The sequence below is a fragment of the Falco punctatus genome, assembly GCF_963210335.1.
Source record: "Falco punctatus genome assembly, chromosome: 1".
In the NCBI taxonomy this organism is placed as follows: Eukaryota; Metazoa; Chordata; class Aves; order Falconiformes; family Falconidae; genus Falco; species Falco punctatus.
In genome coordinates, this window is record NC_137580.1 from 92,637,236 (window position 1) to 92,663,422 (window position 26,187).

At 48.7% G+C, this 26,187-nt stretch overlaps 3 protein-coding genes across 25 annotated transcripts in view; 2 read left to right on the top strand and 1 right to left on the bottom strand.

The window, feature by feature from the left end:
• MTMR3 (myotubularin related protein 3) overlaps nucleotides 1-2,665 on the top strand; it is an 82,948-nt gene extending 80,283 nt beyond the window's left edge. For all 11 annotated transcript variants that reach the window (XM_080365671.1, XM_080365669.1, XM_080365676.1 and 8 more), the window contains one exon: nucleotides 87-2,665. In XM_080365671.1, the coding sequence (XP_080221797.1) occupies nucleotides 87-258 (172 nt within the window). In that variant the 3' untranslated portion in view covers nucleotides 259-2,665. The remainder of the gene's footprint in view (nucleotides 1-86) is intronic.
• On the bottom strand, nucleotides 1,689-25,484 carry LOC308053966 (acyl-CoA dehydrogenase family member 11-like). 3 transcript variants are annotated; one of them, XM_080366001.1, is made up of 15 exons: nucleotides 25,171-25,484; nucleotides 21,477-21,709; nucleotides 20,742-20,841; nucleotides 19,683-19,800; nucleotides 18,688-18,821; nucleotides 18,428-18,586; nucleotides 17,788-17,882; nucleotides 17,409-17,508; nucleotides 15,808-15,948; nucleotides 14,917-15,009; nucleotides 14,418-14,525; nucleotides 9,129-9,300; nucleotides 8,812-8,878; nucleotides 8,354-8,513; nucleotides 1,689-7,939 (listed from the first exon to the last, which is right to left on the bottom strand). In XM_080366001.1, the coding sequence occupies exons 1-14, from the start codon at nucleotides 25,468-25,470 to the stop codon at nucleotides 8,387-8,389; spliced, it is 1,947 nt and encodes a 648-aa protein (XP_080222127.1). In that variant the 5' UTR covers nucleotides 25,471-25,484; the 3' UTR covers nucleotides 1,689-7,939; nucleotides 8,354-8,386. The 3 variants fall into 3 exon arrangements, with proteins under 3 accessions (XP_080222127.1, XP_080222126.1, XP_080222125.1); XM_080366000.1 differs by having other exon boundaries at nucleotides 1,689-7,974; XM_080365999.1 differs by having other exon boundaries at nucleotides 1,689-8,273.
• Nucleotides 9,307-26,187, top strand: part of HORMAD2 (HORMA domain containing 2) — a 59,100-nt gene continuing 42,219 nt past the window's right edge. For 8 of the 11 annotated variants that reach the window (XR_013923951.1, XM_080366318.1, XM_080366309.1 and 5 more), the window contains exons 1-3: nucleotides 9,307-13,905; nucleotides 19,127-19,258; nucleotides 19,893-20,198. Coding sequence is in view for 10 of the 11 variants with exons in the window: in XM_080366318.1 (XP_080222444.1) it covers nucleotides 20,148-20,198 (51 nt within the window). In the remaining variant the exon portion in view is untranslated. Of the gene's footprint in view, nucleotides 13,906-15,015; nucleotides 15,134-19,126; nucleotides 19,259-19,892; nucleotides 20,199-26,187 lie in introns of those variants that run through there. The other 3 variants (XM_080366317.1, XM_080366320.1, XM_080366319.1) reach the window with 3 other exon arrangements.

Genomic DNA, 26,187 nt, shown 5'->3' on the forward strand with positions numbered 1-26,187 from the left:
GAATAGTATAATTTTAGAACTCGGATAACTTTGTCGAACTGCTTCTAATCTTTTCTTTTCCGTTTCTCCTCTGTTTCCCATGCAAGGAATTGTGGAAACGTGTTCTGCTCCAGTTGCTGTAACCAGAAGGTGCCCGTTCCTAGTCAGCAGCTCTTTGAACCCAGCAGAGTCTGCAAATCGTGCTACAGCAGCTTGCACCCCAGCAGTTCCAGCCTCGATCTCGAACTGGATAAACCCATCACTGCCACGTCAAATTGAAGTTCCAGCCTCGAAGCAGCGGGGGAGCAGCCATGCCGCCTCTTCCCCGACAGACATGCAGATTCTGGGTGGGCTGAGGCTGGGAGGATGTGGGAGCGGTGCACTTTGGAGGCTGAGGCGTGGAACACTGCTTGGTGGGACAGACCTCAAGGACGTACCGCTGGATTGTGGGATTCACCTTTTCCAGCTATTCCCCCTTTCCTTTCTGTCCTATCCGTGTGTATGTGTCTATGCGCGTGCGTGTGTGTGTGTGTATATATATATAATAATATATATGTTTGTTTGTTTGCTGGAAGATTGTGGAAGTGGGAAGGGAGCTGGTGCCAGAACCAGACTTCCCTTTTGTTTTTAACTGTCCCACTGCTGAACCGTTGCAGACAGACAATTCTGTTGCAGACAGATGATTTTGTGGAGGAGAGAAGAGGGGAATCAGTCCAGCCAGTGTGCAAAGCGTGAATACCTGTAGCGTCAGTGCTAGCGCTTTCAATCACTCCTGTTACTTCCAAACAAGAAACTGCTGTTTGGGAACCTGTTGCTGCTAGAAGAAATGGGAATCTCTTTCCCAAGAGAGCACTCTCCCTCTCTGTTCTTAGAGTGGGCTTAGTTATCCTCGCTGCGTGAAGGGGGAATCAATGCCCGATTTCCACGCTCAGCGGCTCCGTACTCGCACACACCATCTCCGTGTTTTGTTGCCACCACCCCTGCCGCTGTGGCTTGGAGCGGGAACACCTGGACGGCGCTGGCTAAGGCAGGTGCGTGCTTGTTAGCGAGAGGTGAGGCGGGGATCCAACAGGCTGCCGAGCTGAGATGGGTTTTACACTGGCACCTCTCTCTGAAGTTCTGTAAATGCAATTCATTATTTTAAACCGAGTGGGAAAGTAGAAGACCTTCACCTTCTGTCCTTGCCCCATCTGTAGGATGGTTTACTCGATGCGAAGCTACTTTTGGAGCAGTGCACTTGTCACGGTTCGTACAAACAGGCTGGCATGCTGTTGTCCAGACTCGCACTTTAATGAGACTATCCAAACCAATGAAAGAGCAACTGTGATATGTTTTCACTGGGCTCGGGCCGTGAGGAGTGCACTGGTGCTTGTAACTCTCCTGGGATGTCTCTTCCTTTTCCAGTCTGTATTCAGTATACTCCACAGGAAAAACCTGCCAGAGGATTTTATAAAAGACCTGAAATACATCGTGGCTTCCCCTTCTTCCTTCTGTCCCAGTCTGAGTCGCTTTTAAAGTCACCTCACTGAAGTGTGAATCTCTTGAATAGATGTTTTTAAATGAGTGTTAGGTACTCATCCCCTTTTCCTTTCGATAGAGCCTGCTTTGTGCAATTTGGCAAGGAAGAAACATAGATCCTGCTTCCCAGTGTGTTGCCTAGACAAAGTTCCAGCTTCTCTTGTGATATTCTCAAGAATCCTGCTGGAGTGTTTGAGAGTCCTAGATACAGAAGCTCAAAATCTAAGAAACGTTGGGAAAGGGGTGCTTCCCTTCCCTGGAATGTCAGAATCACATAATCCAAAGCAAGTATCACACAGAGAAAAAAAAAAAACAAAACCATCTCAGAATATTTGTTAGGTCCGATGGGAAAATGTCAAAGTATTTTTATTTTTTACTTTGAACTTCCCACACCCTTTGCAAGGATCGTTACACTGCTGCGGCGTAAGCTGAAGATTGACAAGACAAAAATGAATGTCCAGGAGGCTGGTTTAGCATAGCAGCCTGCATCCTTATGGGAAGGGGGTCCGGTAAGGAAGCGTCTCGGGACCTCCCTTGGTACAGGGTTTGAAACGTTTCCAAACCGTCAGGAGGGAAGAGCAAAGATAAAAAAAGATGGGTCCTCCAGTTGAGTTGTATCTAGAAGTATTTGTTCCTAAACCAGTGCAGTGAATATCTGGAATAGAACCGTAGGCATTGCTGTTCCGTGGGGAGCAGAGACAGCTGGAGCGGGAGGAGGGTGATGTGCAGCTCCCGTCTCGGGCTCTTCGCGGAGGGGGCGAGTAGAGGTTTGACTTTAGGGGACATGGTGTAGTTCTGCACACTTAACGTTGTGTGGGTTTGTGGTGCAAATAGACAGTCAAAAATAAGTCTAAGATTCTGCAGTTCCTAATGACAGGTGCCAAGAGGTTATGATACGGGTTTTTGGGGTCTGTGATGTACAGTGTGAATAAATGCTTGCAGCTCTTAGTCTTTTTTTGATCGATGAAGCACTTTTTTTATTAATATTATTTTTCTTTGTATGTAAAGGAGGAACCAGTATCTCTCCACAGCTGTATATATAACCCTTCTCTCCTAAAGAGAGTAAAGTGCTCCTATATTTTTCATTTTTGTCAAAGCGAGAAGTAAATACTTTAGAATTGTTAAATATATAAATAAAAGTGAATAAAGTTTAGACTTTTGCATGGGAGCATTTGCTAACACACTTTCTAATTTTTTATTTTTCTTCCCTGCCCTTTGTAGGGGATATATTTTGAGGTTCAGCAGAAGCACCAAGGCCTTTGAAAAAAGGAGGCTGCAGCAGGCCTCCTCTTGCTTTCTTTTCCACTGTGTGTCTTTGCAAGGAACAACAAACTGTTGCTCCTAAGTTTAGAAGAAAAAAATATTAAGCTTGGTTTTCCTGGTGCAAGAGTCCCAGGGAGGGGGGAAAGACACAAACCACACGCACCACCAGGTCCTGCCAGTACAATCAGCACGGTTTTCTGAGGCTGGAGGGCTCTGGAAGAGTCTCCTCTTCCTCGGTACCTCGTTTCTCTTTTTCCCCTTAACTGACCGTCATTTCAAAGCGTTGATCCAATGGCATTAGCTCAAACGTAGGAGCAGCCCAGGTCGGCAGGGAATCCGCCCTGCTTCCAGTGACGTTTGGAAAAGGAAGCCCAGCGTCTCCCTTCCCCTGCAGCGAGGAAGCACCAGCAACTCGCCCAGCGGCAGCGCGGTGGGGAGGTCAGGGCTCCGTTCTCATTTGCACACTTTCTGCCTTATTCTCGATGCTGGATGGTGGAGCTGTGGCTCTTTGGGAACAAACCAAACTCACTCAGGTTTCGTATCTTTCAATCTTTCCCCGGAAGGTGGAAAAACTCAACTGCTGTTTGTCCTGCAAAAGTCTCTTGCACAAGGGTCCCATTATTCTCATTCTCCTAGGACGGCTTGCTCGTTTCAGGCGCCTGGCTGCATGCACTCCTGTCACATAAGCTCGTACTCTGTCAGTTATTACTTTTCTTACATATTAGAAGTTGAAGAGGGAGGATTTGCCCTCGGCGCTCAGAGGGACTGAATGAAGAGCTCCTTAAGCAACTCTGAGTTACTTTGGGACAGGCCTGTTCTACTCACAAGGCGTTGTGCACAATTGCTTTATAATCTTACAGTATCTATTTAATCAAACAAAACTGCAGATTCTGCGCAGAGTTGTGGTCACAGCAGGCAGTGGTATTTATAGCTTCAGGAATAAAAAAAGCATATATCATGTTTTGCACTATTAAGAATGTGCAAAGGAACAGCAGGTTTTCCATTATACGCCAGAATTTGATTTTATGTAGCTCCTTTCCATACTTGAGTTACTTGTAAGTGCTTTTCGAGTAACTCATTACTCTGCAGCAGGGCGGCAGCCGTAGATGTTACAGGGGGCACCGCGCTCCTTGGGTGTTGTGTGCTCCAGAAACGCCGAGCCAAACCCTGCGGGTCTCCTCTGCCGCTGCCTGAGGGAGTTAGGGAACTTCTAAACTCCCACAGAGTGTTTAAATTTTTAAATCTCCTGTGCAGAGGGGCTTCACACAGGGGGCATCGCTGTCCTGGCAGGTCCGCGGGAGGAGTGCCCAGCTCGTGTAGAAGCTCATTTCCCGGTGATCCATCCTCCCTAGTGGAAACCTGCCCTCTCTCCTCCTGTTACTGCTGTCAGACAGCACGGGAGCCTGAAAGGGCAGCAGGGCTCTATCGCAACACGCAGCTTCAGTGCTGTCGCGTGCGAAGGCGATTTGCAGGGCTTATTGGGAGCCTTACAAATAGCATTAGCGGCTGAGAAACGAGACAATCTCCGAGAACCTCAGGCCCCTTGTCCCCAGGTCCCCAGGCGGGGCAGGAGCCAGGCAGCGGCAGGGATCGTGCCAGCCGGGAGCAGTTGGTTGATCCCAGCGTCATCGTACGGGTGAGGTATGGTAGTGGTCGCGTGTAGGAGGGAAACCCAAAGGCTCTTTGGTGGTGAGGGGGATGAAGGCGTTGGGAACCATTCCAGTACCTGGGAAGGGCTGTCGGTGTGGGACAGAGCCCACGCTGGGAGAGGCTTTGAGCTGGTGTGAGGCTGCGAAGGGCAGTGGCCACGTGTGGGAAAGCTGAGCAGAGTCGGCGCTCATGTAACGGATGGGGGTGTGCAGTGTTTTCTGGTTAGTCTGTAACGGACCCTCCAATAGATCCTGAATTACTCAGCCAAGGTTTTGAAAACAAGAGTCCAGAGTCAGTTAAATACATCGTTTTGCTGGGCTGTGTGGAAGGAGACGCTCAGACGGTGCTGAGCGAAGGGCAGCTCGGGTGCAGGATCTGGATCAGGTTTTCCCATAGTCCCTAGACCTGCCCTCAGCTGGATTCCATCGCTGGGAACTGGCTCCTGAGCTCCATGGCATTACCTTGCTTGGTTAAAAAGCAGCAGTTCAGGCTCGGTTTTGTTTCACGAGGTAAGGTGAGCGATGCCGCCCCTGCTCGCGCGGTGCTGCGCTCTGTGCTGCCGGGCACAGCTTTTGCTCCTGGTGGGATTTTCTCCAAGGGACAGGCAGGTGCCGCTCGGGGGGCAGCTCGGTACCTCACTGGCAGAGACGTGCTGCAGGACGAGCAGGGCAGCACCGAGGCGGCAGCCCAGACCAAGCCCAGGCAGCGTGAAGTTTCTTTTTTAACAATTCAGCTCGATTTTTTGTTAGAGGGAACCCACCAGCACTAGAGCAAGGATGCAGAAAGAGAGACGTGACCTTTTAATGCAGCCACGTCTGTACGAGTGTTGTCTGTCATACTGTCCCAACGCCACACAGACGTGCCATCTCCGGGGCGGAGGAATCATGAATTCCCATCCTTTCCTTTTACACACATAATACAGGCATTGGAGCTCGGATTGTAGCTTTTTGGGATTTAAGATTACCATATTCTTCAGACTTTCAAATTTTTTAAATGCTGCTAAAGTTTTATCTTACTATTTAACAAATATGTTTTTTAAACCAATTTCCCATAGTTATGTTATTAAATGATTTTTACCTTGTAGTGGCAACAGGTGATGCATTTGATTGTACTTTTTTTTTTTTTTTGGTGGAATTTGTATTAAAATGACATCTGAAGTCTTGATTAATTACTTCAAGAACATTAAATGTTTTAAAACATGCAAACCTATGAGAGCAGAGAGCTGTTAGCAGCAGTATAAAGTGTTAGACCCTAGTGCTTATTTGTTTGTAACAGCATTTATTCTGCTGTAGCCTCAGAGTGAATATTTAGATCTTAATAAATTTGTCATTTTCCTACACAGTGACAATTTTAAGTCCCTTGTGTTTTCTGTATCGGTGTATCTGCAGGGCTCCCAGTTTGTGGGGCTTATTTTTAGGCAAATTTATAGCTCATGTATTAGGAAGAAGTTACCTGGTGTTCAAAAAACCCATGTGAAATACATAGGACAGGGGTGACATGACATCAGAGATGGGCAGTGAGCACGGAAGGCGCTGCTGCTTGCCAAAGACCTGTCCCTTGGAGACGGGCGCTCGGTGAGAGCAGAGGGTCCCAGCGGTTTATCAGCAGCTCTGCAGACAGCTCTAACACTATGACTTGCGCTTTGTGTTGCATTCAGTGCGTTCGGTCAGACCCTTCTGCCCTTCCCATGTGCAGATCCGGCGACAGGCTCTGCTGCCGTCATCGTGTAGGTCAGAGTCAAGTGGTGTCTCTCCCTTTCCCATTCTCCTGACTTCGGCAGCGCTGCAGGCTTCTGCACTTTGGCACCAAACAACTACAGGGACGTAGGAGATTTTCCAAACCCAAATAGTCTTTATTGACTTCAGCGCACTTGTAACAGGCACAGAGAAACGGTGCGGCGGAGCACCCTTCGGTGCTGGGTCTGGCTAAACGGTCGTTGTGTGGTTTGGGGGAAGCTCCCCTCGGCTCAGCCCCGTGGTCCATGCGCCAGGACAGAGCAAGCCCTGGAGCCGTCCCCGCGGTGCCGCTCCCCGGAGGCAGCGCTGGGGCACGTGGCTCTTCCTGGATCCACGGGCCTTGGCACTGGAGGAGCGTTGGACACCTTTGTGCTGGGCAAACAGCCCCTTCCCCTCCTCCCGTGCATCACCCTAGGTGCTGCGGCGCTTGGCAGCTACATGTGCCAACTGGCCGTTCTGTGTCTGGTTTGCTTCTGTCATTAGCAACTTCTTAACTGAAAACTTTTAGGTATCGGAGTAACACCAAGCAGGTAGACTGATGGGCTGAGGGTGAAAAGAGCAGTCACTACTTAGGTGCTTGCTTAGGTGGAGGGTTACTGGATTTCAATCTAAAACTTAACATCAGGTGTTTCTCCCCCGCTGCTCCACTCTGGTGAGACCCCACCTACAGCACTGCATCCAGCGTAAGAAGGACGGGGACCTGCTGGAGCAAGTCCAGAGGAGGGACACAAAGATGATCGAGGGCTGGAGCACCTCTCCTGTGAGGGCAGGCTGAGAGCTGGGGTTGTTCAGCCTGGAGAAGAGAAGGCTCCAGGGAGACCTTAGAGCATCTTCCAGTACCTAAAGGGGCCGACAGGAAAGCTGGAGAGGGGCTTTTTGCAAGGATGTGTAGGGACAGGACAAGGGGAATGGCTTGAACTGAAAGAGGGCAGGTTTAGATTAGATATAAGGAAGAAACTGAGGGCGGTGAGGCGTTGGCCCAGGTTGCCCAGGGCGGCTGTGGGTGCCCCATCCCTGGGGGTGCTCAGGGCCAGGCTGGACGGGGCTTGGAGCAACCTGGTCTGGTGGAAGGTGTCCCTGCCTGGGGCAGGGGTGTGGGACTAGGTGATCTTTAAGGTCCCTTCCAACCCAAACCTATGATTCTATGAATTCATGTCAGTATGAACTGCAGCATCATTAGGATGATGCACAGGGAATTAATAAGCTTTCTGGAGGTCACAGAGAATAAAAAAAAGCTTTCTTAAGCTTTCTTAAGAAAAATTATGGAAGTGGGGTTTTTTTTCTTTAATTTTGGTATCAACTTATACAATTTTGATGTAGTTTGAGTGATGTAATTGAAATTGCCTCCTCCCCTGAACTGTTACAGAACATCTTTGCACAGCAGCGTTGATGTTGACACCAACCATTTCTTGAGCTGCAAATAGCAATTTACTGTGTCCTGTGTTTGAAATACAGTGTATCGGGACAAAGTCCCCAACAATACGTGAGAAGGTAAAGCCCCTACTCCAGGTTAATTTAAAGTAAAAGCAAAGCACGTTTGAGACAAGGTACAACATAAAAGGAAAAAATCAAAAGCACAAGCTAAACTAAGCAGTGCCCTGTGCCTACCTTGGCTAGGAAAACGGAAAATTTGGGTTACAAAGCCAACGAGTTGCCAAGATCAGCCACGGAGCTGGGGGTCCTGAGCTGAGCACAGCGGTGCCCATGGAGGGAACTGTTCCCATGGAGGAATCCTGTGCCCTCCTCACAGCCGCAGCGGGTGTAAGAGGCTGCCCTGGAAGAAAACCCCATCCCTGGCAGGTGCCAGGGTGGAAGGTTGTGTGCAGCACTAGAAAGCAAGGTGACCAGGGAAAAATGGTGGGGTTTTGTATTTAATCAGTTTCGAATCATTTTCAGTTTGATTTTGGTTTAAAAAGAACACCCGGTTGGCACTTGAAGAGCTGCTGCTTCAAGTCATTATCTGGATTTGACCACTTAGCCTTTGCCCAAACCACAGTAAGAACATTTCAGCATCTTAAACTGAATCTCTGTGTCTGCGTCGGCAAATAACTCAGCACAAAAGCAGTGGGCTGCGGAATGGAGCGGGTGGTGCAGCTGGGGGTTACTCCAGAAGGATTCCGTCTGGCCCTGGTGGAACATCCCCACCTGTAATTCGTGGCTGGCTGAGGATTTTTTTTTATTTATTTTTGTTCTGGATTGCAACCCACCTTCTGCTGGCCCTCTGAGCTGCCTCTGGTGAGTCACAGCCTGCTGCGGCTGGCAGGGCTGCCCTCGTACACCAGCGCATGGTCCATGAGCGCTTCCTCAGCCTCGTAGCTGCTGTTCTCTAACTCGGTGGCCACAGGGCACAGCTCCTGGTTGCACCACCTGAACAGGGAACAACAACAGTTTGTCCAAGGCCTGTGACACAGACAGTGCCAGTTTCCACTTAAGCCTGCCCAGTTTGGCTCCCTCATCACTGCTAGCATGGAGATTCCCCGTGGCAGGGAAAAGCCAGGATGCTGACACAACCAGCCCAGAATGCTGTTTGTCTCCGTCGGTGATGGTGGAAAGTTTGGGTCTCACCATGGCAGAGGTCAGGTCACATGGAGGGGCAGAGCAAAGGCTGCTGCATTGCACAAGAAATCCCCCAGAGCAGTGAGGGCTAGAGGAGGTTTTTGCTTACCTTCGAGCAGCAGAGATGTCTGTGGAGGAAGCGTCAGGCCGAGCTGCATGTTCAATTAAAAGAGCTCCTGTGGAAGAGTGGGAGACATCAGTATTCCCGGGCTCCAGCCAAAACAGCAAGGGCTTGTAAAAAAGAGGGTGGTGGTTACTTTCCAGCAGCATGTGCCAGGCTGGGCTGCCTCCGTTTGACAGATGGTGGGGACCAAGCTTTCTTCAAAACTCCACCCTTTACCCAGAAGGTGTGAAACCAGGCCATTGCAGGACTGGTTCCTAGCCCTTTCCTGGGCTGAAATCCATCATTTCTGTCTTCCCCCCTACCTGCGTAGGTCCTTGCTAGGGTGTAGGAGAAGTCTCTGGCTGCTAGCTCCATGGTCGCTGCGCCCTTTGAGCCAGCTGCTCGTGTGAACTGCACAAGACTGCTGATGGCATCCCGCATTTGCTTGACGGCGGGTTCCAGTTTCATAGTGCTCGAAGCCAGCTCCAGTTTTTTCTGCAAAGAAAACAATCGCAGGAAAAATTACAGCATATTTACCTTCCGCAAGGAAACAGGACTGGTGAAAGCCTGAGCACATCCAGCAGCTGAAATCAAGGTGGCTGTAACTTGCACTGCCATAGGTGGGGCAGCCAGGGCACCCTGTGGCCTCAGGAAAAGGGACGGTGCCAAAAGCAAACTCCCAGCCTTGCCCTGAAGGTGAAAACCACCTGTGAGCCAGAGCCACCGCGTTGCTGTTCCCGTGCTGGCTTTCCAGATGTATGTGGGGACCAGATCCCATTCCCAGTTCTCTCTAATTACATACCTGTATAGGGTTCTAAATCTCCCATTTTTACATTTTTACTTCCACAAAGCTGTTACAGCTGTGTCCAGGCAGGAAAATTCAGATTTAAAGGAGCTTTTCTCTGCAAGTCATGTCGGTGGGAAGGGCCCCAGGACCAGAGCGGCCCGTTCCTAATGGACATCAGGCGTTTAACTGTGCCTAAAAGCACCACTTAAAAGCTCCCCCGAGTTGAGCTAAGCTGCTGCTTCCCCAGTGTCCCAACTGCCTTATGACAGCACAAGCGATACCCTGCCGAGAGAGTCCAAAACAGTTGCTCTTTTGACACGGCATTCCCATGGCTGCCTGGATGTACCTGGCAGAGGCTAGCCTCTAATCTCTGCTTCCCCCTTACGAGGGATCGCACGAGCGCGTGCCTCCTGCATGGAGCTGCCAGGCTGGGCTGACAGCTTGGTCCCCCCTGAAGTCCCGCACGTGGAGAAGCAGCCAGCTCTCACCCACACAGCCGTCGCCAGCCTCCAGACCCTGCACCCTGCCACAGCACTTCCAGCTGGGCTCTGCTGCAGCCAAGTAAGCCACAACCACCGGCCGGCCGCCCCAGGCGCTGCCTGTGCTGCCTGCACTGCCTGCGCTGCCTGCGCTGGGGGCTGGCCCTGCCTGTGTCGGTGGGCTCAGGCCAGGAGCTTCGCGTGCCCCGGTAACTGCTCCACAACCTTCAGACCTGTCTCTCTGCAGTAGAACTCAAGGATTACCTTGGACAGAATCGTGAAAAAGAACTGTTATGTATTTAAGTAGCAGAGCAGGTGGTAGGAGGTGCGTTTTGTTAATTAGTCTCATTTGCAAGCTATTTATCAAGCTAAAGCCTACAAGTATCTGCTGCGCAGAACTGATTTTTTTTAATGTTTTTGAGGCTTTCTGTGCTTAAGCAATCATGCAGTTCCTCTTGCCGGTACGTGAAAATCCAGCTTTTTGCACAGCAGGACTCTGGACCTCACAAGCTGAACCCAGTTTTGTTTTCTGCAGCACGTCTGTGCATGACACCTTCTGCCTCACCATTGCCCTGTATTTTCTGACTATTAATACAAGAAAAACACAATCCTCAATGGATGCTATTCTGTGCTCTAGGCAAAGCGGTACATAAATACTCACAGCATGTGCTGTACAAATACAAAAACACCATCATTAAAGCGGTTAGGTCTAGTGCCAAGATAAAGTCCAAAGAACCCTCCGAGCCCACAGAATGCTAATAAGATGTTTTAGAAGTAGCTCAGAGCTTGTTGCTAACATGAATCAAAGACCCCAAAGGCATAAACTTATTCCCAGCAGCTTGGGTGGAAGCCAGCAGCACACAGGGCAAGCACAGAGACGACGTATGCTTTTCTATCAGCACCCTCACACTAATGATTGAGGTACGAACAGCGACATCCTACGCTGCCTTGCTTTTTAAGGTTTAAAGACCTGGGCAGTATAGACCAGGAATATAAAATCATCATTTTAACCTTAGGGGGCAAAAAAGACATTGTATTCTCTCTGCTTTCCAATAATTTACACCTTTATTTTTGTCCCCCAGATTACACTCATTCTTTTCCTAACCAAAAGCACTGAATCTTCTGAAAGATCAAGCTGGGTTTTTCCACATCCTCCCCTGCATTTGAAAGCGAGAGGCTGGAGAGCTGCTTGAGGGAGGCTGGAGGCAGAAGCAGCTCCTTTTTTCCTCTCCTGCATGTTGATCTGCTACAGTTCCCGTAGGGTGTAACTGAGGGGAGGCACGCACACACGGCATCGCTGTGCCTGTTGTACAGTTCTTTTCTGACTGAAATCAGAGAGCAAAAGAGCTTCAGAGCTCCAATATTTCTGATTTCTTCATTTTTGACTGAGGAATTCTAAGATGCCGTGCTGTCACTAGCAGAGCAAGATTGTCAGAATGGTGTTTTACTTAAAAGATTAATCATGAGTATTTAAAAATACAGCAACAGGAAGAACGTTCAAAACAGGCCTAGAAGCACAAGTCTCATGTTAATGCTTCAAGAAAATATATAGCCTCACTTTAATAACCTACATTTATTTTCTGCTGTGTTATAATTGTGGTTATGGTTTGAAAAGGACCTGAAAAGACTATCACATGTCCTAGATTATGTCTGATTTGCAGCTAGAGTTTCAGCCCTACGCAGTCATTCTTGATGCATAAGATGGTTGATTCTGAGCTCTGCAAGATGCTCGCAGGCCTGGCATTCAGAAACACAACTGTACTGTAACGTGACCAAATTTAATCTAAAATGAATAAAATGCAATGATCAAATAATTCCCCGGTGCTATTTTAGAGTCACTTTTCAGAGTGTAATTGAATTCTAAAGTACACCCAACGCTCTGGCTCAAAATTCCAGCTAATAAATTTTTAGTATAACATGAAGTGACTGCCCCTGTGCAGTATCCACCTGAAACTCCCACCGCAGCTGGACAGTCTCTCACACTTGCCCTTTTCACCATGTGTTCTCCTGTGACTTTGCAGACTCATTACCTCTGGACCAGGTGGTTTGTAATACACTTGCCTGTGTATCAAGAACCCTAAAACATCAGCTTCTCATAATCACATTATGCAAGGATGAGGAAGTTCTCTGTGTTTCCCTCTTTCTGGGGATAATTACATTGGGTTCCTGGTCCTAGATCACACCACCGTCAGCAGTAAGTATCCCACCATCAGCAGAGGCAAGTGGCACAGGATAAAAGCAAAAATAGGTGGCAGTGGGACCGGGGGGGAAGTATCTGAGATACGACCTTCAGAGAACAAGGTGCTACGCTGTACTAAGTCCTAATGCTGCTTTCTCTGAAGCAGCCTGTCATTGGGCACAAATCCTGAAAACGTGAGAACCTGGATGGACAAACATAAAATAAATTGTACTCATTTTGTGTGCATCAATAAAAAGAAAACCCCTTTATGAAGGGCTAAATGATTTCCTCAATAGATGTGAATGGGAAGGATGTTTCAAAATGAGCAAGACTCCCAGACACTGAAAGAATTTGGACACCTGGAGCTCAAAAAGAGGTTGTTTATCACCTGTGAGTGAAACCCTGATTCTGGTGTAGAAACACTGCACATGCCTGCCTGACACTGAAGAGGCACTCTGCAGACATACCTCCCAGCCTGCCTTTCCAATGTCTGGCTGCTGGAGGCATAAGGGAAAAGCCTTCTGGCACGTCCAGGTTACATTTGCCAAGTATGAGCTGTTATACCCAGAATCTGTGCATCAATCCTGCTCCCCCAGCTCCAGCTGCTCTGCGTGCAAATGGAGGCAGCTTCAGTGTGACGTGAGCAGCAAATGCAACGGCACTTACTGGAATCTGGAGACCTTTAAAGTCAGTGCTCGCTTGTTCACCCTCCAGTCTCATATACAGCATGATTTGCTGGAGTGCAAGAGCAATGATGAGCTTGTTAATTAATAAATCTCAACACTTGGCGTTACTGCTGGGCAGGTACCTGCTCTGAATCATGTTGCTGTGTTCTTTAATGCTTCTCTGATGATCCAGTTGTTAAAAAGCTGGAGGGGCCCTCTCAGCTACACTGGTGAGGTGCTCCGAGGACTGTGGTATAGCACCTCGGTGGGGTATTTGTTTAGATTAGCAAAGTGTAAGGCTGGGGAGGCCGCCTTCTTACCAAATTATTTTTAGAGCCTGCCACCAGCTCCTTTCCTTCTCCACTCCACTGCCTTCGGTGTCGGACTAAGCTGCTTTTGATCAACAGCTGGACCAGTTGACTGTTTAACTAGCAGGTGTGCTTAGTGCTGTTTATGAGCAGGTTTGGCCTTCTTGTTTGGTAGTCAAATTGTTTGAGGTATTTTTCCTTTATCAAAAGTTGTCTGAGAGGATGGCAAGGAGACACTCACCTCTGGAGGTCAGAGAAGTGCTCTGTAGAGAATGCAGCTGAGTTGTGGGTTTGAAATTTAACAGAAGATGCTCGCAGCAGCCACTGGTGAGAATTACTCAGGTTCTATCCAGCTGTCAATGCTGCAGGGAGCGCAGTGACCCAGACCTTTCCCTTCCCCAGGGGTCTGGATGAGAAAGTGAAGGCTATGCATGGTCAAATCCAGCACGCCAGATGCCCAGGATTCCCTCGCTGTGTCGGGGCTAAGGTAATGTGGATTGCTCTGTCTGGATTGATAATGCCATCCCTGACTGACACACCAATTATGCCTTTCAGACTAGCTCCTGTCTCCCTTTATGGGACCTATCAAACCAGCTGATGCTCGTTTACCTTCATGAAATTCTGAGCTGCTTTGATCTCTCCTTGACTGCCTGTCACCTGCGCACCTTCAAAAGAGCAGCCTGTAAGTAAAGCCAGGGGACAGCAAATCTAAAGATGCAGCAAAGGAACTTCTTTGGCTCTTTCCATCTTTTCAGTGGGAATAAAAATAGAAAGTCATAACGCAGTCGGTAACCCTAGTGAAGGTTTAATATTCAGCAGTCTTGTGGTGTTTTTCCAGTTAAGAAACAAACCCACAAAATTATTTTGGATTCAGGAAGGTGACTCTTTCACGTTAAAAATATACTTGTATCGGTACTCGTCATGAGGAACTCTGACAATGCAAAACTCTTCACTGCTGAGATGAAAGCATCTGCGTTTTTTGCAGCACACAAGGATCCCAAAATGAGCACTGCCTGCGTTCTGCTTTTGTAAGTGCTATTTAAAGAGAGAATTGTAAGACACCTTCTGAATACCTGTCTAAAGCTTTCAGTTTGCTCATATTCCCTGCTGATCTCAACTAGGAGCATAAACACCAAATGAGACTTCACCAAAGTGGGCACATCAGGCTGACCAGTGCTTTTGATGTGGGCTTACCTGTACTGCGGAGAGGAACACAGCCATCACCTGTCCTTGACTCTTGGTGAGGGATCGCAGGACATCAAGTGACAGGATATTTGTTGTTCCCTCCCATATGGACAGTACCTGGGGGGTAGAAGAGACTGTGGAAGAACATGAAAGAGCCTTTTGGGGAGACTGCAATGAAGAAAGGGAAATGTGAGGAAACAAAGGCATGGGGCAGCGCTAAGGGATATCAAGGAAATCTCCAGAGATGTCTTACCTCACCACAAGCGGAAAGGAGCAGTGGTGATGAGAGCTAGGAGCCCCAGCTCCATTGCTGAGCTAGGAAACAACCCCAGAACCAGGAACAAATCACATCCCCTCCCTGGTGATGGCTGAGCTCAGCTGGAAGGCAACTAGGAAAGAGCTGCCACACCTGGAGTGAGTCTGGGGAGGACTGCGCATGTCTTTAGCAGGCAACCATGCAACACTGTGCAGGGGACTAGGTGACACACAGGAGTTGCTGCTTCCTTACCAGAGTATCACGGACTATGACTGGCAAGCCTGTATCCTCCATGTAACCTTGTCCTCCAAAACTCTCCATTGCCTCAACAACAACAGCAGAAGCCTGCAAAATGCAGAGAGCTGACATGATCCACGTTGCACAAGGGGAAAGAGTGGGGAGAAACCTCTAACATCACACAGCAGTTCCTGCTGGGGTGGGACTGACTGGGACCCACTGATTTGCTGAGGTGGGTTGCTCATTATATGCAGGAGGAGCAGCCCAGGGAATGAAGACTGAGTAGCACTGAGAGGGGGCCTGCAGGAGCAGTCAGACTGTGGGAGAAGGTCCAGGGACAGTCTGTCTCTGCACAGTCCTCTCTAGGCATGGATGAACCTGTGGTTTGCTTGGTACACAGGAGTACGTGGCTCTAGTTCAGGAGTCTTTACCTTCTACTTGCCTATGGTGTGTAAGCTTCTGGGTACTTAAGCTAAGGGCAAACAGAAGAGGGACAGACCCCTGAAGTTAAAGCTAACGCTAAGCTATTAACACCTCCTCTTCTATTTATTCATAACTAGGGGAAAGATACTCCCCATGGCTCAGCACCCCACCTTAGTCTTGGGGCAGCCTCAGCAGCGTTCCTCTGGGGCATGTGGAGTACTTCACAGACAGCGCTGGCTCTGTCTGTTCGGATCAGACAGCTGATCTGTGGCCTTGAGAGCAAAGGGGCAAGTCTCCTACCCACAACTCCAGCTGCAATGCAGAGCAATAATTGCCACAGGTCCTGCAGCCAGAGGTCACTGCTGGTATCCCCTGCTTGCTGCCCTTCACGCTGGCCGTGTTAGCCACTTCTCTTTCCAGCTCTGTGGTTGCTAATGTGCCACACAGCCCCACTCCTGGCTAATCAAACTGGTTGTTCCATACCTGCTTCCCTGTGTACAGTTTGGCAACTGGTATCAGCAGTCTCAAGAGAAGCTGGTCTTGCTCACTCGCCATGTTGGTTTCTACAAGACCAAGCAGACGAACAATCTCCATAAACAGCAGAAATGCCCCTCGTGTCTGCACCTGCAAGCAGAGAAGCGGGGAGTTTCACTGGCAAGGATCCATGACTCAGGCTGATGCACGCCTGATCTGCTGAGGTGCCACGAGAATATCTCGAAGGGATATGCAATAGTGGGATGTCAGTAAAATGCCACCTCTGCCCGTACGGACCCACAGCTTCATAGAAAAAGACCACAGACCAGCCACAGCACACAGCGTGAACTATGGGCACTGCAATCTAGCATAAGGAAAGGGGCAATACTATTTCATCAGCCCTACTCGGAGCCTTATCAAAGCTCCCATCAGGCACTCAGGTCACAAATCCACGTCCTTCCCAAGGGTAAGGGATGTGAGACCGCACATCTGGTCAGCCTCCAAGCACCAGGATCTGCAAGGTCTTTGACAGATTTCTTGCTGAGCAACTTCCCTGGCAAGTTGTGATTTGGGAAGCATCAGGATGTGGAGCTCTGTAGCCCCTGTGCATAATGATGTGCTGTGGGACTACATAGCATCTGGCCTTTCTTTCAGAGGTGGAGTTCTGGCCACAGGCTAAGAGATGCTGGAGCTTTATGTTTTACAGATGTTGACCACTTTCCCTCTCCCCCACTTTGCAGGAGGATTTTTAAATACTGTTTTTAAAATTTGCACGAACCTACTGCAGACTAAGGGCAAGCATTGGTGTTACACCACCTAAGAAAAGAAGCAGTGCCTGGACAGATGAAAGGAGAACTGTGTGCCTTCTTTGTGCAGTTTTAGTAGGGATGGGAAGCCACCTGTGTCCTGTGGATTTAATGAGCTGCTACAGCTTGCAGTGGTGGCAAAGCTGTGAGACATTCTGCAGCGAGCGAATGCCCACACACAAAATTCCTCCCAGAGCCAGAGTGCCAATTCATGCTGCTCTCTCTTCCTATTGCCTTAAATGACATTCACACCTAGAGGCTGTACTCAACTCGGTGTCTTATGGTGATGAGCACTGTGCAGGTACACAGTGAAGACAAACTTCTCAGAAACTGAAGTACATGGTGACTACTCAGGAATTCTTCAAGCCTGCTGGGAACGGCTCATCTGGTGTACGAGCTACCAGGAAAGCTGGATGAGTCTGTATCAGTCCTGGACAAGAGTCTGTTAACTGCAGTTTAGGAGACCATGGTGTCATACTCAGACTCTGCTAATGACCAACTTGCCGAGGTCATGGCAAATCATAGTAGGTGCATGCATGAACTTTGGCACTCCTCTCAGGATAGCTCCCCAGTAATTGTTGTTTAGGACAACCTGAAGTCCAGCAGAGAAGCTAGGTCTATCATCAGATCAAATCCCACTATAGAATATGGCAATTTCCCTGCTGCGTACATCTCACTGTAGCAGAAACAGCCTTTACATCTGACAGCTGCACACAGAAACAAGCTGGCTGTGCTCATTAGCAGCTGAGGATCTCTGCCCTCTTTCCTTGCCCACAGGCTCAGCTCAGCTCCCGAAAGCCTCACCTCCATCCGAGCTATCGTCTGCATGTGTAGGGGATGGTCCTTGAGGCACTTCCCAAAGGCAACCCGTCTGCGTGCATACTCCCTGCTCAGACTGATCATCCTAGAGAGAATACAGCCAGGGAAAGCAGTTAGACCAGCAACCTTCCACTTCTGAGCTTTTCCTTCCAGCCACCCGCATTGGAAGAACCCTGCCTAGCTGTACCACGTCAGCCTCGGTCACCCACCCACAGGCCAACCTCCTCCAGCACTGCTGGCTTCCAGACCTGTGCCTGCAAAGGCATCAGATGTCAATTGGCTGCAATGCTGAGCATTGCAAAGTCCCCTTGTCCTGACAAGCTGCTTGTTCAGCTCTGGGCAGGGGGGTCCATGCTGCCTTTACCTTCTCATGGAAGCTACTGCACAAATGACATTGTGGATCCGAGTTATGTTCAGCATGTTGGAGATGGAGGCCACTCCGCGACCCTCTGCAGAGATCTGAAAGCATCAAGGAACAAAGGCTGACGTGACCCTTTCACACAGCCTTGGAAGTGGACACATATCAAAGTGAAAACTGTGTCAACAGATACATAGATATAGGCTGTCCACCCTGCCTCTGTCCTCAGGCACCACAGAGATCTGCTTGCTTTAACATATGGCTGTCTCGTTTCAGCCAGGCCTGTGGCGTGACCAGGGAGGTGGCTTTGGAGACCGTGTCAGTACAATCAGCTCTGGCCCTTGCTGCTTGTTCCTACCTGCATGCTACATTGAACCATCCCTCAGCTGCGTCAATGCAACTGGATTAGGGAAATGACCAGCCTAAAATGACTTTTTAATTTTTTCTTCCCTCTCAACTTTTCCTGAGCTCTTCTCAGCTCTGTCCCACACACAGCCCTGTTGGTGAAGCGTTCTGCAAAGTGAACAGCCAGCCACAGAGGTAGAAGAGAGGAACTTTTTCAGTTGGTATCACTGCCAAAACCCCCAGGAGTGGTCTGCCATGCCAAGCCAGCCCAGTCCCAACAGGAAGGTGAAACCTTACGTACTAGCTCTGCTTTAGCTCCATCTAGCCATAGCTCTGCTGTTGCCATCTGCCGTGTGCCCAACTTGTCTTTCAGCCTTTGCACTTGGATGCTGTTTAGCTTCCCCTCCTCATCTCGAACCTTCAGGAAGAACAGGGACAGGCCACTGGAACCCTGAGGCCACTGAAAGGCATGCAAAGAGGATTTCATTACAATGAAACAAGGAAGAAAAAGAATGCCCCTACTCCTTCACCTGGTTCCGCTATCAAACAGCACTGGTTTACCTTTCCTTCAGCATCCGCTACCCTGGCCAGGGTTAATGTCACATCCGAATCAGCAGCCGATGTAAACCATTTAAAGCCATAGAGACGGTATGTACCGTCAGGCTGCTTTCTGGCCACTGTCTCTGTGCCATTAGCTGAAAGAAAGAAAGAAGATCATCTTGTCTTTACAGGAACTTCTGTATTAATCAATGCTGAATTTCGGGTTAAGCGGCAGCTCTTTGAAGTCACCTCTTGCTATCAAGATGGAGTATGGGTTAGCTGCTAATCTCTTTCATTGACCCTGGATAAGAAATGCAGCCAGAGTTAAGCACTAGAAAGGAAATATGCTTTTTTAACTGTGAGCCTTTCCAGCAGTTGCTCCAGAATTACACCTGGTACTGGCAGTGCTTTGTAAGCAGAATGCACCACGGTGTATAACCAAATGCCTCCATTTCTTTAGGAGCTACCACAGCCAAGAAAAACAAAGGGTGCTACGGAACTGGGAGTCCTGCAATGATGCACATCTTTCACTCCACGACTGACCCTTTCACTTCTTCCACCAGGAAACCAGCTGCAGCTTCATCAGATGCAGGTGACTCCCCTTCCACATTTCTGTCTCCTCAGCAGAGTTCTGAGGTTTCCTGGCCCATCATGCTATTAGTAACATTGGCCAAGGAATAAAAGTCGAAGGCCAAGAATGCTTACTCAGTCCCAGCTGGGATGGGTCTAACTGTCTTGCTCGAGGTTTAGATTATAGAGCTAGACATCAATGTGGCAGTGTGTTATCTGTGCGAGGAACACACGCTGCAGCTGCCTGTGTGTACTGCATGCATCAGTGGACAGAAGTTGGGCCTTTTGTTGGTTAAGCAGAGCTATGCAGAGGATTTGGATGACTCCTGCTGAAGTTTCCTAAACCAGCTACCTGGTTTTGTAAGTTCCCCATACCACTCATTTTCTCAGCTCTCGCTAACACATCTAACTGCTGCTGCAGTTGCTTCCCACCTCAGAACACGTACCAACATCAGAGCCTCCCCTGCGCTCAGTCATCCACTGGCCAGAGGTCCAGAACTTCTTGGGGTCACGGGACGTCAGGTGGTCAAAAGCACTTTTCAGAGATACAGGAAAACCTAGCGACTGTTTTAGGGGAGGGGGAAAAAACCGAAGATGATCATAACACAGTAGATGAAATCAAGACAGTTGCCTTAACTCACACTGGTGTGTCCTAGGCTCTGAACAGACAGTCTGCAAGCAGGGGAGCGGGGCACCGAGTGTCCTGCACTGCCAAGCATCTGCATGTACTGCTGAGAGTCTGTGAAACTGTCTGGCTCCTGTACGGCTGCTGGAGCACTGTGCAGACAGAAGGTGCGGACTTGTGTTGCAAAGAAGAGTGCTGAGCATCCCCTACCCGCCTCGGATTTCTGCACTGCCAGACATCTGGACAGAGAGCTTTCAAAACAGCACGTGTGCCAGGGTATCTGCATATGTTCATATACGCTGGATGTCACCAGCACCCAAAGTGCTGCAGGAAAAAGGTAACAACCTTGTGCTTTTTTTCTTTTTATTGAATTTAAATGCCCAGAGCTAGCTACTTAAGAGCTAGCTTTTCTCTGCATCCTGCATAGCCACTGACAGAGGTACAAAGGGTGTCACTAGGATGCAGAGCCAAACCTTCAGACTGGAAAAGTCTTGCTTGCTTGGTTAATTTACATCAGGTATGGATCTGACCCAATACATGTAACTCCATTCCACACATGAAACATGAAAACAAACCATCCTGTAGTAAAAACATATGGGATGCCTTTCCAACTACCTGCAGTGCCACAGGTTTAATGTGCAGCAAAGGCCTTGTTGTCCACAGCGTTGTAAATAAACATAAAAGCTAGCCTGGACACAAAGGCTTTGTAACTATAAAGGAGAAAGGCAGTGGGTGACAGAGCTGAGTCACAGAGCAAGGGCGGGCCATGCCCAGAGCCAGATGGCAGATCAGCTCTCCTCCATCCTGGGCCAGTGCTCCAGTCTCTAACCAGCCCTGCCAGGCCATGGGCTGTGCGCTCAGAGACCAGCTAAGCTCATACCTCAATGACTTTGGCTGCCCCATCAGTCATGGCCAGTGGACAGCTGAAACCTCCAGAGAAGCTTGAAAACAAGTACAGTTTGACAGCCTGATGCAAACGACTGGGAAGGAAAGAGAGTGAAAACAGACAGGTTATGCAGCAGTTAACAACAGGAGGATAAAACATCTTGAGTAGGGAGAGGAACAAAATACAGCCAAAACAGGTGAGAATCAGACCGCTTATTTCTGAGAGGGCAAAAACTGTTTCAGCCAGGAAGAGAGAAGAGGAGCAGCAGTTTCTCCATCCCAGAGGGACTGCCAGGACAAGGCTGGATGAAAGGCATTGCTTGCCAGCTGGTGCACATTAAGAGCAGTTTTTTTAAAAAAAGAAATGTGAGTCTATCTCCAGAGGCTGGAATACAATGAAACCACAAGTAAATCCCAGATCTTTAGCTGTGTTACCACTAATGCTTGTAAAGCTGGAGCAGCGCAGGGAACTCCCAGGTCCCGGAATTAGGAAGGTGACATCAAAGAATATTATGATCAACTGTAGGCCATTAGTTACAGCTTATCATTGCCGCTGTGGAACATTGCAGTGGACAGACACTGCTGTTCAGTACAGCGGTAGGTGTGCTTTTGTCCGTGCATCATCTGTTACCCATTATACAACAAGAAGTTCAGTCCTACAAGATGCTGAATATAGCTTGCTAAGAACAACCAGGAAAGCACCAAGTCATTCCCAGGCTCCCCCAGTTACCTCCAGCTGGAGTATCTTCTCTCATAGGCCTCAGCAATCAGCCCCTCTTCTGCCGCAATCTCTTTCATCCTCCTCCAGGCTGAGCAGGTGACAATTTGATCCACACGCTGCCCCCAGGCATCATACTGCCGAAACACTGGGGGGTTCAACTCGCATTCCCATCCTAGAGGTTTGATCTTGGTTAGCAGACGGTTTCCAAACCTCTCCAGGTCCTGATTCACCTCCTCCAGTACCTGTGAGGCAACAACAAGAGCCCTTCAGCATGTCCCTGGAAGGCAAGAAGCCTCAGCCAGTCCTAACTGGAAAGGCAGAGGATTAACCATATTGTCCTGCGGCGCTAGTGGTCTCTTGCCACTTGGCCCTTCCATGCGTTCAGTAATGCAGCACGACAGCTTGTCTCTTAGCCTCTGCTGGCACAGCTGTGCTCAGCTGTCACTTTTTTTTTTTTGCCCCAAAATAATTTTTTCAAGTTACTTTTGGCAGCATCTCTGGATTTTAAAAAAGACAGAAGAGCTTTTGTATCAGCACTGAGAATGCCACAGATGTACATGAGCAGGGGGGTTGGACGAGACGATCTCCAGAGGTCCTTCCAACCTCAGCCACTCTGTGATTTACTGTTGGAGAAGAATGCCAGGGGAACAGCTGCCAAAAATGGAAAGCTTCCACTAGGCTCAGCAGTTACTTAACTATCAGATTAGAAAAGGAGGGACAGAGCAGTCACTTGAGCTTCAGCCTGGCACGCAGGGTGTCTAGATTAAAATTTCTACCATGCATCCAGCCTCCTGAATGGCCCTGAATAAGGATTCATGTGCCCGTGTTTCAGCCAGGCTTGGCTGACTTGGACAGAGTATTCTGTCCGTAGTTAGTGGAGCGAAACTGGCACTCGCCAGAGGAGTGATTCACTCCAGCCCTCTCAGATACCTATTTCAAGGTGACAGGAATTGCCTTCTGCAAGTGCTGTTCGCTGTCTGTGGCCAAAGCCTGGTGAACTTGCCTAGGCTTAAATAACCTGACTTATGAATGATTAAATTAGGCAGACCCCAACCTCTAGCACTGCTGGATGCTCATCAGCTTCAATACATACAAGACTATACTGGGGGTCAAAGAAGCACCTGGTCTAGATTTGCTTTCATCAGGGAAGTATTTTTTTGCTGTTCTCTACCCCTCAAGAGATGCTCATTTCCTCCTCAATATAACAATCGTGGAGGTGAACCCTGTAGTTGCTCTACCCAAAACGGTGCAATTACAGAACATTAATTTGCTGTTGATGAAATACAGACAGTGCTTCTTCCTCTCCCTGCCTCCCGCTGTATTGACTTTTCATTCAACTACATCCCATATGATTGATTCTTTCATCACTCTGCCATTCAGTGTGTGTAATGAGGATCCAGCACACACTGCCCATTTCCTACTCTGGAAGTCTCCATCCTCAGACCAGCCAGTTTTCCTTCAGGTGGATGGTGAAACAGTGTTAAAAATCACAAAACAAGCCAAAACCATGCACGAGAACCCTGTCAACCAGTACAGCTTGTGCCATACTCCTGTTTGCTCTCGGTGGAGCTCAGCTGGGATGGGTGTATGCCTCCAATGCTTATCATATCTTGGTAACAATTTGGAGGTTGTTTTAGAGGCATAACCTAAGATCCAGGGTTCATGGACTTTGCTGATCCCTGAAGCACAAGAAACTTTGAACTGTTTACCAGGTGTTTTTTGTGGGCAGAAGAATATGAGTCTACCAAATGGGTCTCTGCAGTGAGCTCAGACTGCAACAATCACTTCACCTCAACCACATTCTCTAAAAAAAACCCAAACAACCCAACTGCCTAGCTGTGAGTTCATGCCCTGACCACATGTAACCTTAAAAAAATCACCATGTTGCCCAAGCGAATGTGTTTATTTTCAAGGTAAAAGAACAAAATCTGAGCTCCTATGAAGAACAAAATCTGAGCTCCTATGTTTGTGACCGCTGAACATAACACACAACAGCCTGGGCGCTCCAAAAAATGTACACCAGGATACAGAGAGGGCATCTGTAAACCATTAGGGTCAGGGCTGAAGCTGCTACCCTGCTCTGCTGGGTGGTCTCATTCACCCTAATTCATCCTTTGATGTCCCAGGGCACATTAACTGTGCAAACATGATCCTTTATATTAAAGGACATATTTTTAGGGAGATAAAAAACCAATCAACAGATGCCTCTTCACAATGATGCCCGGAAAAAGCTGGTGCTTTCTTCTGTGTTCTCCAGAAATCACTTCCAACAAAGAAAGAAATCTTTTGCTTCATTCCAGGAAAATTTCTGTGTTCACCACTGAACACAGATGAATAGTACAACAGGAATCACCCTCCAGCGTGATGCCTGCTTCAGTGGGACACACAAAGCTTCATCTGTTGCTGCTCTCCTGGCGAGGAAGGTGTTCAGCTAGCTCTTACGCTGCGAACAAGTGGGTGCTGCATCAAGCAGACAGCACAGACCGGGCTCTGCCTTTCAGCAGTGAGGCAACACTGCCCCGCTGGGACCAAGCACAGAAATGTACGGGAGATGCTGCTGATTCTCTGCTAAATTTTGCAGCCACTTTTGTCTTTTGGGGGAAGGAGTGGAAAGCAACTCTCAGCCTTGGTGAAATACAGCACTGTTCCTTTTTATTCTTTGGGAGACCTGAATCATGCTTCTTTCAAAGGTGAAGATTAGGAGCAAGATCTTCATGGTTGCCCAAAGACATCCCGCTTTCCCTGTTTTCTTTTTTGGCAAGAAGGCCACAGCGGTCCTTAGGGAGGCCTCATTCCTGTCTTTTGTGATGGCTGTGACAAAAGCAAACTCCCAACACTGTCACCAAACTCTTACTATCCTGTGTCTGTAAGGCCTCACAGACCTGAAGAGCAAGCAGAGGGAGGAAGGGTGTCACTGAAAGCCAGGTTCTGCCTCTCCGGTAGCTTTACAGGTCATTATATTGCTTCTGCTGGAATAAATCACAGAGAGGTCACACTGCTGCATGAGACCTGGTCTGTGAGAAGTGGAAAAGAGCTGTGGTCCTTGGGGTGACAGCAGAGGACAGCCAGTGAGATGAGCTGTCTCTTTCCAGCGGTTCCTGTAGCACTGGACCTCACAGAACAAGAGACCCACAGCTCAGGGTCTTACCCCACCTCTCTGCACCCATGCAAACTTGTAGAGAGCCTTCCCTGCCTGAAAATCAACCCAGAAAAGTCAACGACCTGTGCTGAGAACAAGCAAACCCTCACGGGCCTTTGCATCCTCTTCAGCGCTCAGCTGAGAACAGCCCCATACCTTCCTTCGGAAAGGAATTTCCTTAAAAGCCCCTCTCTTGAAGAGAGAAGTGGAAGCGCACCACAGAGTTTGGAAGCACCTTACTTTTTTTCCTTTCTCTGAAATTTCTTTCTCTGGATGACCAGACAACAAATGCCTGCACTGACAATCCCAAAACAACACTCCTGTTGCAAGACCCAAACTGGTCACAGGACTCCACTAAGCCACTTTCTGTTTATGCCCTGGCAGTATTTTTCACCCCTGCATTGATTCAAAGATAAACAGCGTCAAAAAGTGCTGATAAAAACCTCCCAGTTAAACACTCCAACCCCACAAAAGGGCTCAGAAAAGTTCAGTTCACAGTGTTAAACAGCACCCTAGCCAGAATTGTACTGTGTACACACAGAAACACAAACATGCATGTCAGACCTTGGGAGGAAGGTGTGTTTTCAAGTAACTCCGAAGCAAAGCGTCTTCCAAATACTGGTTCCCAGTCTCAGGCTGCTCTTGGAAGAGGGTCTCCATTTCCCTTTTTGCAAGGGGCATTTCCAGATCTTCTAAGACTTGTTTCTCTTGAGCATCCACCTGTTGCCCCTGCCCCACGGTTGTGTTGATTCCTTTACAACTCGGCAGTTGGCACTTCTCCCAGACACCAGGCAGAAAGCGAGGCGGCTGCCACAGCTTGCAGGCAGCACTGGATGTCCACCAAGGCAGGCGACAGGTAAACATGATCCTGCAAAGCCCTTGAGCATGTCACGCCAACGGTGCTCACCTCCAGGCCCTTGCTCAACTGATGGCTGCACCAGTCCTGCTCTGTTTTAATGTTGTGAAGTTATTCTCAAAAATCAGTTATGTCTTCTCTCCTCCCTCGGGGAGGAGCTTTCCAGCAGCTGTTGTCAACTGAAGTAGGGAAAAGGTCTTTGGAAAGAGATTGGAAAATGGCCTGGAAAAACACAAGTACTCAGAGAGCGCTGTGTCCTCCCCGGCCAGCTGGGCAAACTATTACAACCAACCGGACTGGGGAAACCAGGGGGGTGCTTCATTACAACCATTTCCAGAGCTGGGGAAACCAGGGGGGTGCTCCCACCCGCACCCTATCCCTTGGGATGATAACGGGGCAGAGATGAGAAGGAAAAAACAAGTTTCCTCATCTGAAGGATAACAAAATGCCTGGAAACGGGAAGAAATGGTCTAGGCAGGTTATTCTGTACACTAAGTTTACTGAGGAGACAGAGAATCCATCCTCCTTGCCTAGGTTGTGACACTGGCTCCAAAATCATGTTTCTTGTGAAGTCCCTGATGCTTTTAACGTGTTGGGACGGTATTAAGGCTCCCCCTTTCCCTAGGGAAGTACTAGAACACTCGGAGGAGAATGTGTCTTCAAGGCTTTGAGCAATGTAACACCTGCACCTAATCTGGGCTGGTATGTTACTAATAAAAACAGTA